General features: G+C 47.3%; 1 protein-coding gene across 1 annotated transcript in view; it reads right to left on the bottom strand.

Moving 5' to 3' along the window:
- dot1l (DOT1-like histone H3K79 methyltransferase) overlaps positions 1-14,232 on the bottom strand; it is a 53,382-nt gene that overhangs the window by 27,073 nt on the left and 12,077 nt on the right. Inside the window, exons 3-16 of the mRNA XM_063201893.1 lie at positions 11,912-11,955; positions 11,202-11,276; positions 10,378-10,441; positions 8,311-8,539; positions 7,640-7,734; positions 7,209-7,271; positions 6,428-6,483; positions 5,858-5,937; positions 4,579-4,647; positions 4,363-4,469; positions 3,759-3,800; positions 3,175-3,255; positions 1,810-2,176; positions 963-1,076 (exon numbers count right to left, since the gene is read on the bottom strand). Of these exons, the coding sequence (XP_063057963.1) occupies positions 963-1,076; positions 1,810-2,176; positions 3,175-3,255; positions 3,759-3,800; positions 4,363-4,469; positions 4,579-4,647; positions 5,858-5,937; positions 6,428-6,483; positions 7,209-7,271; positions 7,640-7,734; positions 8,311-8,539; positions 10,378-10,441; positions 11,202-11,276; positions 11,912-11,955 (1,486 nt within the window). The remainder of the gene's footprint in view (positions 1-962; positions 1,077-1,809; positions 2,177-3,174; positions 3,256-3,758; positions 3,801-4,362; positions 4,470-4,578; positions 4,648-5,857; positions 5,938-6,427; positions 6,484-7,208; positions 7,272-7,639; positions 7,735-8,310; positions 8,540-10,377; positions 10,442-11,201; positions 11,277-11,911; positions 11,956-14,232) is intronic.

Genomic DNA, 14,232 nt, shown 5'->3' with positions numbered 1-14,232 from the left:
AACTTAGCCATGAGAGTAAAAGGAGAGAAGACTGAGAGGATGGGGAGGGTGAAGAGGGTGAACTGACCCAGACGATGGGAGAGGGTGAAGAGGGTAATGAGGGTGAAACGAGAGAAGGGATGGAGGAGCTGGAATGTACTCAGCAGAAAGAAGAGAGGAAAAGAGAAGAGAACAGAGGAGTGAAGGAGAGGAAAAGAAAAGGTGAAAAGGAGAGAAATGATGGGCCAGGGATACGGCTTGATCTACCCAGAAGACAAAAAAGAGGGGAGAAAATGAGAGTAGACAGGAGGAGAGGAGAAGATGGGAAAGGAAATGGTTAAGAGTGTGGAAAGGCTAGAGGGCAGCTGGAGGTGAACTCCAGAGAAGATGAGGGGGGAAAATGGCAAGCTCATAAACAGGTCAAGAGTGGCCAAGCAGCCAGAGGAAGAGAGGAAAGGAGAGGGCAAACGTGTGGAAGAGAGGAGAGACGTTGTAGGACCATCTGGAGGTGGACGTACACAGCAGCTGCTGCAGGAAGAGAGGAGAGGATGATGATGGGAAGAGAGGAGAGGAGAGGTGAATATTGTAATAAAGGAGAGGAGAAGAGAAGAGGAGAGGAGGATAACTGAGGCTGAAGGGAGGAGAGGCAAGAGACTGAGGAGAGGCAAGAGACTGAAGAGAGAAGAGAAGAGAGGAGATGCTCTTGAGGTGATCTTATGCAGCAGCTTTTGCAGAGCAGGTGGTGAAGATGGGTGATCAAGGGAGGAGAGGAGCAAAGGGGAGGGGGAGAGGAGATGAGAGGAGAGGAGAAGAGAGGGAAAAAAGAGGGGAGGAGGGGAAAAGAGGAGGAGAAGAGAGGTGTTGCAGAGTAGGTGGTGTGAAGATGGGAGATGATGGGAAGAGAGGAGCAAAGAGGAGGAGGGAGAGGAGAGAAGAGAAGAGGAGAGTAAAGGAAGAGAAGTTGGAGGAGGAGGCGATCTTACCCAGCAGCTGTTGCAGGGCAGGTGGGGTGGGCCCCTGCAGGAGCTGGCTGGAGGCGTAGTGCGGCACTTTGGGAGGTAGCTGGTAGTACGGGCTCTGAGATGACCGGAATGCATCTGCACAACCAAACACACACGCACACGCACACGCACACGCACACGCACACACACACACAATGAGTCACTTGTACCACATGGCTGTAAAAATACACACCCACTCATTATTAGTTTCAGCAGCCAAATCAAGTGGAGGCATCATCAGACTATTCTGGGCCACAGTGCGTAAACAAGAGGAGCTTGCTGACCCACCGCCGTGGGACAGTAAGAGGCTATAAATAACAACACCAGCTGGTACCAAGAGGAGGACGCACTTGATTGAAGCGATATACAAAAACACAGCAGAAGTAGGTCTGCTCTAATCATCTCAAAAAGCCTGTCTGTTTCTGTTGAATGAACAGCAGTAGATCTGAAGTAACAGTAGTACAGCAGTCAACATGCAATGCTTTCTGATTTCACATTTATGGAACAATGTCTGAAGTCTCTGAATATTCACATTCGCTGTGGTGTATAATTTAACATCTGAACCAGGGTCATCATCGAGGAGATATCATATTATGGGTGAGTACTGTGCATCAAAATGTGTGTGTGTGTATGTATATGTGTGTGTGTGTGTGTGTGGGTGTGTGTGTGTGTGTGTCCCAGCTCACCCTGAGTGGGCACAAAGGAGATGGTTTAGTATAACTGTAGCATGTTGAATGCGCGTGTGTGTGTGTGTGTGTGTGTGTGTGTGTGTGTGTGTGTGTGTGTGTGTGTGTGTGTGTGTGTGTGTGTACGCCCATCTTTGACTCACCCTGAGTGGGCACGGAGGAGAGTGTTTTGGCATGCAGCAGCTCCAGGGCGCTCTGGCCCTTCTTGTTCTTGCGCTGGGCAGCAGCGGTGGGGGCACCAGCGGGTACCGCGTTGGATGCTGCACCCACACCCCCAACCCCACCACCAGCTGAGCCGGGGGCCTTCTTGGGGCGTCCGCGCTTCTTGTTGGCCAGCTTGCGGCCCTTGGTCAGCAGGCGCGAGCGGCGCTGCTTGGGGGAGGTCTTGGTGACGCCCAGCAGAGCGGGCCGGTCCTCCTCTCCGCACGAGTCGGCATGGTGATGAGGAGGATGGGGATGCTGCGGATAGTGCTGATGCTGCACTGACGCCTGCTGCTGCTGTTGCTGAGGCTGATGGTGGTGATGGTCCAGCCATACAAACAACACAACCACACACAACAGGACACACACAGACCAACGCGCACACACACACACACACACACACCAGACACACACACACACACACACCAGACACACACACACCAGACACACACACACACACACACACACCAGACACACACACACACACACCAGACACACACACACACACACCAGACACACACACACACACACACACACCAGACACACACACACACACACAGACACAAACACACACACACCAGACACACACACACACACACACACACACCAGACACACACACACCAGACACACACACACCAGACACACACACACCAGACACACAGACACACACACAGACACACACACACACACACACACACACACACACACACACACACACACACACACACACACACACACACACACACACACACACACACACACAGACACACACACAGACACACACACACACACACACACACACACACACACACACACACACGATGGGACATACAAAGACAGTTAACATACAAGCATAGACACGGGTACACATTCATACACAAACAGGACAAACACAGACCCAGACACCCAAAGACCACAAGCACAGACACACGGGATCAGTCAGACACACAGACACACAAACACACATAACCGTTATCTCCGCCTCCACAGTGTAATCCTCTGGAGACGTTTTGAGATTGTAGTAGGACATTAGAAACTTTACAAGAGGAACAGAAAGCAAAAGTGCAAAACTTCAGTAGGTCAGCATGTTTGGCTCGTGACAAGGGTATGTGTATTTTTTGACTCAATGGTTTTTGAGGGCAAGGTGGTGTGTGTGTGTGTGTGTGTGTGTGTGTGTGTGTGTGTGTGTGTGTGTGTGTGTGTGTGTGTGTGTGTGTGTGTGTGTGTGTGTGTGTGTACGCGCACCTTCTGTGTCTTGGTGTGTGTGTGTGTGTGTGTGTGTGTGTGTGTGTGTGTGTGTGTGTACCTTTTGCTTGGTGGGGGTGGTGGTGTTGCTTTTGCTGTCTTTGTCCTTCTGTTGACGCCTACGAGCTGCCTCCTGCTCTTCCTGGAACACACACACATGAGCACGCGCACGGACACACACGGACGTCAGGCCAAGCCCCAAAGCCAGAAACACACACAGACACACCCATACACAAACATACACACAGAGGCCAAAGAGGGACAGCCATGCAGCCAAAAAACACAAACAAGGACACACGCACACGCACGGCTGTCCTCAAATAATCTCTACCTAGATCTCGCAACCCCGCTTACTCATGTACACATAAACCTGTAGCATCATGCTCACACCCCCACAGATTTAACACCAGCTTAAGCAACTGGCCCACAACACCGATGATTCATGACATACTACTGTCAACACTTGGTCTACAATAAAGATAATACCAGAAAACACCTCCAGTAGGCTGACCTGATGAGTCATTAAATGGTACTACTGTGAAAATAAAATATCTCAGGCACATAAAACGCATAAAAAGCTAGGAATCAAAACACACATGATTAAAAACAGTGGCAAACTGACTGCTTAAAAAGACAGCTACTTACCCTGAGTTTAGGATTTTTGAGACTAGAAAAATAGTTTTCAAGCTGCAAAAGAGAAACACAAAGAGCAGTGTTAGGGTGTAGGACGGAAGAGGACAGAACAGAACATCAGCACTGCTGCCTCTAGCTGCAGACACAATGGGGATGCACAGAGGGGGGCAGAGGAGAGAGAGAGAGAGAGAGAGAGAGAGAGAGAGAGAGAGAGAGAGAGAGAGAGAGAGAGAGAGAGAGAGAGAGAGAGAGAGAGAGAGAGAGAGAGAGAGAGAGAGAGAGAGAAAGAGAAGAGAGACAGACACTCATCAATGTGGTGTTGTCTATTGTGTGGGATAGTAGGAGATGAGAGAAAGAGAGGGATATAGGAATAGAAAGAGAGAGAGAGAGACTACTCACTATGGTGCAGTCAGTCTGTGGTGTACAGATAGTAGGGACAAGAGAGAGAGAGAGAGAGAGAGAGAGAGAGAGAGAGAGAGAGAGAGAGAGAGAGAGAGAGAGAGAGAGAGACAGACAGAGAGAGAGAGAGACAGAGAGAGAGAGAGAGAGAGAGAGAGAGAGACAGAGAGAGAGAGCGAGAGCGAGAGAGAAAGGAATAGAGAGAGTGTCTACTCACTATGGTGCGGTCTATGGTGTGGAGATAGTAGGAGACCGGCTTCCCAGTCCAGGACACGGAGCCCCTCAGAGGAGACAGCTCCACCACACGCATTATTGTGCCAATGTCTGGAACAAAAACACAGACACACGTGCACACAGACACATTATACTTACGCAAAACAAACACCATACTGTATCAAAACATTAACCTGAACAGTGTGCCCTGTTCACTCACCACTCAAGTTTCGACTGTTGATTCTGAAGTTAAGAGGTGCAAAAGGTTTTGAGGATACAATTTTTCCACCTGGAAAAAGAAAAGAAAAAAAACAAAAGTTTTGCGAGCTTAACTCAGACACAGACAGACAGAGAGACAGACACAGTTGAAATGTTCATCAACCTGGCCAAAAGGTGCACCACTACCTCACTCCTGTCTAGGCCATTCAAGTTCAGACCAGTAAGCATTTAATAACGTACTGATAGCCCCTGATCTCTTCAATGACGAGAGATGACCTCATCAGAAAATGTCAAGCCTTAAGGTGTTTTTTAGGGACACCATGGTTTCATGTGCCGTTTGCCTATGGAATGAGAGGACTGGGTTCACAGGGGGAATAAAGTGTGGTCTTGCAGTTACGGCCCAGAATTGCCTTTGGGATCAATAAGGCATCTCTGCACGCGCACACGCACACCTGACTGCATGGCAGCCCATGCAAACAACTGGGTGTATGACAAAGGCTAGCAACAGGATTATATGTATGACACAGCTTGCACACAAGACTACATACACTGGACTGAATGCAAGCCAAGCTAGACAAAGAATCCAATGCGTCTACGGAGAGGGCTACATTGAATGATCCAACCTTCACACAGGACTGGATCAAAGGATCTATTAGTAATATACATCAAGCCCATTCTTTCCCTGGATCCATGTGACGTCACTTGAACGCCACCTTAGGAGACCTTTGGAGACTTTAGGTTGAGAATAAATGGAGTTCCCTTAGCGCTGTAGATGGCGGTAGCGCAAGCTGCCATCAAACACTACAGAAAGAGAAGAAGGAGGGGACAACACCCCCTTAGGTGACCAAACTCCTTTGCATTAGGTGGGCGGAGTTTGAAGTATCTTTCTCTAACAGAAGATTCTTCGACTACTGTAGATGCAGACCCAGCCGCTACATAGGGCTGGATGTAAATTCAGCCTTCACTTAGGGCTGGATAAAGACTAGAGATGCACCGGATCCTGATTTTTAGGATCCTGCCGGATCCGGAACCGGATACCGGATCCTACGAAAGGGTTGAAACACATGGCCTACTCACACACGTGGGCCCTTTTTATCACGTTGGCTCAAACTATTTTGACTTAAAAGCCTCTGCTACCGGATCCTGGATCCTGGAACCGGATCCGGGATCCTGTACATCTCTAATAAAGACCCAGCCGTCACATAGGGCTGGATGTAGATTCAGCCTCCACATAGGGCTGGATGTACTGTATGAAACGGGGGCTTTCCAGTGGCACTCACCTTCCTTCATGTTCGCAAAGCGCTCCTTCAGCTGATGGTCCACCTCCGGACCGAATGCAAAGTTATTCACAAAAATGACACTGCAGAGAGGAGAGGAGAGGAGAGGAGAGGAGAGGGACACACACACACAATTATTATTTTTTTACTCTCATGGCGCGATACCATCTAGCCTTGTCGTGAATCATAGTTCTCTGGGGAGGAAGACTCCAGAAATTTCCAATCTGAATCTGTGGGGCACTAACTGCTGCTATTGCTACTGCTGCTGGCCCATCTTATCTGTCTGCCAAATCAGTGTCTGGCAGCATTCCCTGCAGTGCTGTACAGGGCAGCTGCTATCAGGTTACATATGCCACAGCAGCGGGAGAGGAAGAGGAAGAGACACACGAGGAGCTTCCTACATCGTACTGGCTACTCTCGCTCTCTCGCCACACACAGACTCGCGGACACACACACTTCCAACGTACCTCGTGTTGGCTATCCTCTCTCGCCACTCCTCGGAGAGGAAGTCACCTCTTTCAAGCTGGAGAGAAAACACACACACACACACACACACACACACTTCCAACGTACCTCGTGTTGGCTATCCTCTCTCGCCACTCCTCGGAGAGGAAGTCACCTCTTTCAAGCTGGAGAGAAAACACACACACACACACACACACACACACACACACACACACACACACACACACACACACACACACACACACACACACACACACACACACACACACACACACACACACACACACACACACACACACACACACACACACACACACACACACACACACACACACACACACACACACACACACACACACACACACACACACAAGCAGAGAACAATGAGTGTGAAACGAATGAAACAGTAGCATGCATGGGCAATTACAGGTTGGGGAGGAAGGAAGTAGTGCTGATTAAAGGGTTGTGAAAATCACTGGCAGACAGGCAGGCTGCTGGCCTCTAGTGCTACTCTTGAGCCCAGTTCATGCTCAGAAACCAAGTTGTCTGTGCAGTGTTGCCGACAGCCTGGCAGAGATTTTGCCCCCCTTCGCAAACGCTTGGTGTGCTTCTCCAAAAATGTGACCGCTTGCAGACAACATTTATTTTATTCTTCATTGCCGTTGAATCATAAAATATAAATGAAAAAAAAAAATTAAGCTACAAACCAACAGACACATTATAGTCTACTCATATTGATGGCAGTTTGAACAATCCTCTCGTTGCCGCTACCGTTGGGACGATAAATAACACAGCGCAGACCTATGGGTCCCGTCGGAGCAAAAAATCTAAACTATTTGCGAAGGCATCTCTGCGACAGGCTGCCGCGAGAGCATACAGAGCTCTTTACCGTGTACTCGCCGTGCTTCTTCCCATACCACTTCATCCACTTCCTAAACTCACGATCCATTGACTGTGGACATACAAAACAGAGTCAAGTCAGTAAAAGATCATTCATGAAAATGTCATTCAGAAAAGATTTTCCCCAATAGCCCAATAGGAAAACTGAACAGAACAAAGCGTCTGAATTACATTTCAAGTTTTAATCCTGGGTTAAGAGAATACTGCCATAAAATGACAACTTGCTATGAGTCAGCTAACTGTAAAAAGCATTCAAGGAAACTGTGGCAGGTTTTAAAAAAAACCTTTATCTCTAGTTTCAAGATTCCAATTTCAAGGTTTTTCAAAGACATCAACATGCATGAAGTGATGTGTGCCACATTTGTGTGTGCAAGTGTGTCTACAGGTGTGTGTTTGGAAGTGTGTGCAGGTGAGGCTCACCTCAGCGTAAGTTGCCGGTGTCTCTGCCTTCTCCACCCCGTAGTAGTGTTTACAGTTGGTCGCCGCGGCAACCTGCAGCACTACCTGGCCCACTCCTGCGATGAGAAAAGTCATAGTAAACAGGAAGATGAGCAAAGTGACATCCTCAGTTCTTCCATCACGTAGAAAAGAAAACTATGCACTGCTCTCACAACAAAACAGTCAAGCTCAAAACCCTACACTCCACATGCAGTGTGTGCGTGCACCTTTACCGGGCGAAAACACTGGCTGCGACAAGATTAAGCGACAGAGAATTGCTGGACTATGCAGCAAGAGCAATACGAGCGATAGAAGCGACAGAGTATGTCCGTTAAAAGCAGAATGCAAGTATTCCGACATTCTCATTGGCTGTGGTGGCTGTTGCCGAACCGCATCATAGCTCATTTCCATAATATTTGCTGGAATCCAACAACAAAGTGATGCTTAAGTTGCTCAAATCGCCCTAAACTCTTTTGTCTCTTCTGTCACCAGCGACTCCATACAAAGTCCATTACTTCTGTTGCCGGAATTGCTCAAGTCCTTTCTGGTCTATTCGTGCCATTACTTCCCACTACCCAGGTCCATGAATGTGTCCTCCTCCATGATGCCGTGTGTTTGTGTGTTTGTGTGTGTGTGTGTTTCCCTGTACTCACCACTGCCCAGGTCTACGAACGTGTCGTCCTCCATAAGCTCCACCTCGTCTATGATCTGCGCCACCAGGTCGAAGGAGGTCTCCCCGTACACCTCTGGCGAGAAGGGCTCGTAGTTGTTAAGCTTCTCGGGGTCAGTGATGGAGTGGTTGTAGACCTGCTGCAGGATGTGGCGCAGCAGCCCGTTAGACGGACGCTTGTTGAGCTTCATGGGCTGAGTGGTGCCTTTCCACTGTGGGGATACAAATACACAAATTACAAATTACACAAATGCACACATTTACATATGGCTATACCATATAAACACACATACAGCAAGCCGTTAGACGGACGCTAATTAAGCTTCATGGACGCACACAGACACGTACAAGCATGCGCACACACAGGCACGCACACACATGCGCGCACGCATACACACGACCGTTAGACAGACGCTTGTTCAACTTCCTCAGAACATACACAAACACACACAATAGATGAACTGTTATTAAGCTTTATTGGTGGTGTGGTCTCTTTCCAGTATCACAATTGACACATACAAAACAGTACACACTGACACAACCAGACAGACAGACAGACAGACAGACAGACAGACAGACAGACAGACGCTTAGCTCCAAGGGCTAATGTGGTACCTTTCGACTGTGTTGAAACAAAGACAGCATAAACAGCATAAACAGCACAACAAAACACAACAACACATACAGACACAAACCAAACACTATGTCGCTCGCATCCACAACACACACAAACCCACCCACCCACACTCCATTGGAAAGCAAACAATCCCACATGTAGCCAAAAGCACTGAGCCAGAAAGACAGATCAAAGCACAAGCACATTGGAAGGGCAGACAGAAATGGGTATCAGGCTTCATGTATTTACTGTGGGGGGGAGCAGAAAGGCTGGAGGTTGTGGATGCGTTGCAACTGTTTCTACTTAAACATGGATGGAAAATGCAAGCCAGCTCGCAGGGGGGATTGTTGAAGGGGATTTTAAACAGGGCTCAGCAGCGGCACTGAAAAGGCAAAAAAATGCAACGGCATACTGATGCCAGCTGACCAACAAAGGCCCTCGGTAGACAACACAGCGCAAGCGGGATGTGTGTGCTTCAGCAGAGTGCAGCAGCAGGAGGCAGCGATGGAAAAGTCACACCGTCAGGGATCTTCACACGTCCGTGCGAAATAGACTCACACACACACACACTGAAATGTGCATGGTGTTGAGTTTCATTTAGGATGCTGTGTGTGTGTGTGTGTGTGTGTGTGTGTGTGTGTGTGTACACTGAGCATTGGCTGTGAGCTCACCCTGTACTGTAGGAAACGAAACACAACAGCAGCCATACAGTCCAAAACAGAACACCACTGACAGGGAGACAGAGCAGTGCAGACACACACACGCAAACTCACACACGCACGTACAAGCTGTACATGGTCTGCTGCTGCCAACTGTCTGGTGATTATAAAAGCAAGAGTCTAGGTGTTGAGTTCCTGTTCTGTGTGGTGTGTGTGTGTGTGTGTGTGTGTTTGTGTGTGTGTGTGTTTGTGTGTGTGCCTGTGTAAAAATGTACATGTATGTGTGCAAACGTGTTAATGTGTATGTCAAGGGTTTGTGTGCATTTGTGTGTGTAGGCGTCAATGTATGTGCATATGTACTTGTGTGTGCACATGTACTTGTGTGTGCACATGTACTTGTGTGTGCACATGTACTTGTGTGTGCACATGTACTTGTGTGTGCACATGTACTTGTGTGTGCACATGTACTTGTGTGTGCACATGTACTTGTGTGTGCACATGTACTTGTTTGTGCACATGTACTTGTGTGTGCACACGTACTTGTGTGTGCACACGCATGTGTGTGTGTGTGCACACGTACTTGTGTGTGCACACGCATGTGTGTGTGTGTGTGTGCGTGCATGCAATGGTAGGGGTGGCGTCAGTACAAAATGCGTCATGTGTCTTTTTCTGAGCGTTTCGTGTGTGCATGTATGTATGTATGTGTACAAGGGTTCGTGTGCATTTGCGTGTGCAGGTGTTAATGCAGGGGTGCGCATGTGCGTGTTTCTCCTCACCAGCTGGTGGATGCTGTCGATGGCCCTGTTGTACTTGTCACACAGTCTCTGCATGCTCTCGAAGCTGCACAGGGGGAGAGATGACACATTAGAAAATAACACACACAGCCAGCAGATTACAATATAACAGACATGGCAACAATTGATTACAAAATCGCACACAGGCACCATGTTCAGCACTCTCTACAATGAAAAATGCACTCATCTTGCTGCAACAGATAAACACATTTAAAACACAAACTCGCAGACAAAACAAAACAAGTCAAGTCAAGTCAGCTTTTACAAGGTCATAACAACCAAGACAGAGTGAAGCAAACCTTTTGAAGACCTACAGACAGAGGAGGATCAGTAAGAGTTTGCATCGGAGAAAAACATCCACACCATCAGCCCCATCTAGGGCATTTTTAGACAACATGGTCTGCAAGAGTTCTAGTGGGATGCTGTCTGAGACTATTTGAAAACACTGTACACTGAGGAACACAATCGATGTTTCTTTTTAAGGGCCCAAATAATAAAGTCAAAGGTCATTGATCAGCCATATCAATGTTTATTGAATTAGTTAAGCAAAAGTTCAACGATTTCAACAATGTTGTCAGTGGAATGAGGCTTTTCACTCAAATCTGTGAATGCCTACAGTCAGTAGACCTACAGCAAGCAAAGTACATAGAGACCTTGAGGATAAACTTACATCTAGGTGAACAGAGTGGAGTAGAGTGCAACTGACCTTTCGTTGTTGTAGTCAGTGTGTGTGTGTGCGTGCGTGTCTGTGTGTGTGCATGCATACTGTGAGAGTGAGAGAAAGAGCAGAGTGGAGTGCAGCTGACCTTTTGGTGTCATAGTCGATGAGCACATAGTTCTCCATGGCCAGCTTGAGGTCCGGAATCTCCTCACACACCCACCTGAGGACACACAACAGGGAGACAAGAACATCAGCCACCAGTGACAAACACGCGCGCATACACACACACACACACGCATATACAGTACACACACACACACACACACACACACACACGCATAAACAGTACACACACACACAGTACACACACACACAGTACACACACACACACACACACACACACACACACACACACACACACACACACACACACACACACACACACACACACACACACACACACACAGTACACACACACACACACACACACACACACACACACATACACACAAATCTCCTTGCACCCACCCGAGGACACATGCGCGCGCACGCACACACACATCGCCTCACATACAGAGACAAGGACCTCAGGCACCAGTGAGACACCCGCAGACATGCATGCACCACACGCACCCACACAAACATATCGCCTCACACCCACAAAAAGACACAGAAAGACAAGGACAACAGCCACCAGTGAGACATGACTCGCACGCACGTAGACACACACACAGACACGCAGACACGCACGCACACACACCCTTAGGACAGACAACAGAAACAAGAACAACTGACAGTCTGTTGACGTCAGGCTGCCAAATAACAAGCAGTGAAATCACAGTCACACACACTCACCGGATGGTCTCGATGATCTCATGAGCAGCATCATGGTGTTTGTCCTGAAGAGAGACAGAGAGAGCATCGTTTACAAACAATCCCTTCAATGAGGTACATGTTCCAAAACAATTGGTAGAGCCAGGGAACCAAATTATCTCTACTCTTCTACATAAGAGGGCCTACGAGCAAAACAGACATGAGCAATCAAGAGATGGCAACCTGGTCCCTTGGCCAATGCTAGATGCATACAAAGAGTCTTTGGTGCCAACTGTAGGCGGCCCTAAACAGCGCTGGTGGACACAGACAAGACAGGGGCACAGAGACAGGCAGACAGACAAATAGATAGGGCCACCGCAGTACCTTGTATTTGGAGTGAAAACCAGAAATGAGAGTAGGAAGGGGGATACTATGCGGCTACTGATGGGTCACATATTACAACTGAAAGTGAAATAATTACTGAAATGTAACTTTCTATTTAGCCAACAACCTTACCGAAACAGTTAAAAGCCATGAGGGAATGTTCTGCGAAAATTACTGTTAATTTGTCAATGACAGCACTTGTCACCTGATCTGCTCAGCCATCCCATCATGCATCATGAGTCACATCATGAGAAAATATGGGGAAAATATATTTATTTCCCCCATAAATCCAGTGTAGTATGTTGTAACAAATCTTGTTTTTGTAACACACATGCATGTTGAGGCAAGGATGGATCATATAGGAAGAGGAAAATAGACTGAGGCAGGCTCCATGTCAACATCTCTGCAGTTTATGAGTAGGGGAAGGGGCGTATAGTATCCATGGTGATGAGTAGAGGCATGCTATCCATCGTGTTTATGAGTATGGGCCGGGGTAATAGTATCCATGGTGTCTTTGAAAAGAGGAAACTGTATAGTTGGTGACACCACAGTGATACCGTACCATTGCCAGCCCCTGTGGATATCTCTGCCAGGGCAAACAAAGTCAGGCAGGCACTCACTCACTCACTAACTCAGGCAGGAAGATACCCAGATGGGCTCCTATCTAAATGCGTGGGCACACGTCCAGCATGACACACACTTCCCTCCTGCTCACCCACCATTATGACATCATTACAGCACTACAGTACTAGCCAGCCAAGCCCATCAACATTTGCTTTAGACCAATCATAATCCCTCAAACCAGAGCCAGCTCAAACAAGACAACACGTCATCATACAGCCAGAGGTTAAAAGAGATTCATGTGAGGACAAACATCCTTTACAAGGCTAATTGGCACACATCATGGCAACATTCAGGTTTATGGTGGTTTACCATGATCCCTTATGAATAATGTAAATGAATAATTACAGCCTCTTTTTTATTCAATTTGAATCCATTATTTACATTCAGTAAATTTCCCATTTAGAGGCCACACCAATTTAATTTGTTGGTTCTCGGATTCGCCTCTTGTATTTTGTATCAAAATGGAAAAAATGAAATCGCTAAAAAAAACGAAGACTGCATGTTTTCATGAACGGGGAGGTGTCTCTTTAGTAGTTGGAGGTCATGTGACGTAGAGAACCAATAAAACCAGTCCTTTCAACAGATTACGACTAGCGAATCAGGAAACGTGTTACTTTCAAACATTTACAGACAAACATGCAATGGCAAGTTGAAGCCCCTGTGGGTTAGCAGTAGCAGTGGTGAAACACAGTATTGCTCTTAGTGGAATTAGTGGAGTGGGATAGCAGTTTTAAAAAAGAAAAACAACAACTATTCAACTGTTGAATCATCTCAGTTTATTCAAACCAGATTAATATAATAATTGCCCTGTGAGCTAATTTTGTGCCTGGTCTATTTGGCTGCCTTAATTCCCTTCTACACTGTCCTTCTCCATGTCCAGGTGTTTGCCTGTCTTGCACCTTCCTTTGGAGGTCCATGTGAGGCTGATATACAGGTGGTATAACCACACGACTAATTTTTTTTTTTTTTTTTTCCGCCCTCTCGCTTCAACTTTTTCCTGAAAAAATCCGAGAACCAACAAATTAAATTGGTGTGGCCAGACTTACTGACCTTTCCTTTCATACAGGCTTGACGAGCTTTGCCCTGGAAGTAGTGTAGCATAGCAAACTACATCCTGCTCACTGGCAAACCACAGGAGCTCTACAGTGGCTTTCTCTGCTAGACAACAACTCCATACTAGGGACTTACTATTACTAACCAGCATGTTATAGTGTATTGTACATTTATGTAGCCTCCACAATATGCAAATGTCTGCAAAGATGTTCATTCGTCCAGGTCATGCTTCGAGTCCTTTATGCAAACTAGACTTCTTTCTGGAGCTCGTATCAGTGTAAGTCAGTAGTGCGCCACTGCCA

Source organism: Engraulis encrasicolus, chromosome 6, assembly GCF_034702125.1.
Source record: "Engraulis encrasicolus isolate BLACKSEA-1 chromosome 6, IST_EnEncr_1.0, whole genome shotgun sequence".
NCBI lineage: Eukaryota > Metazoa > Chordata > Actinopteri > Clupeiformes > Engraulidae > Engraulis > Engraulis encrasicolus.
This window is presented reverse-complemented; position numbering and strand designations above follow the sequence as displayed.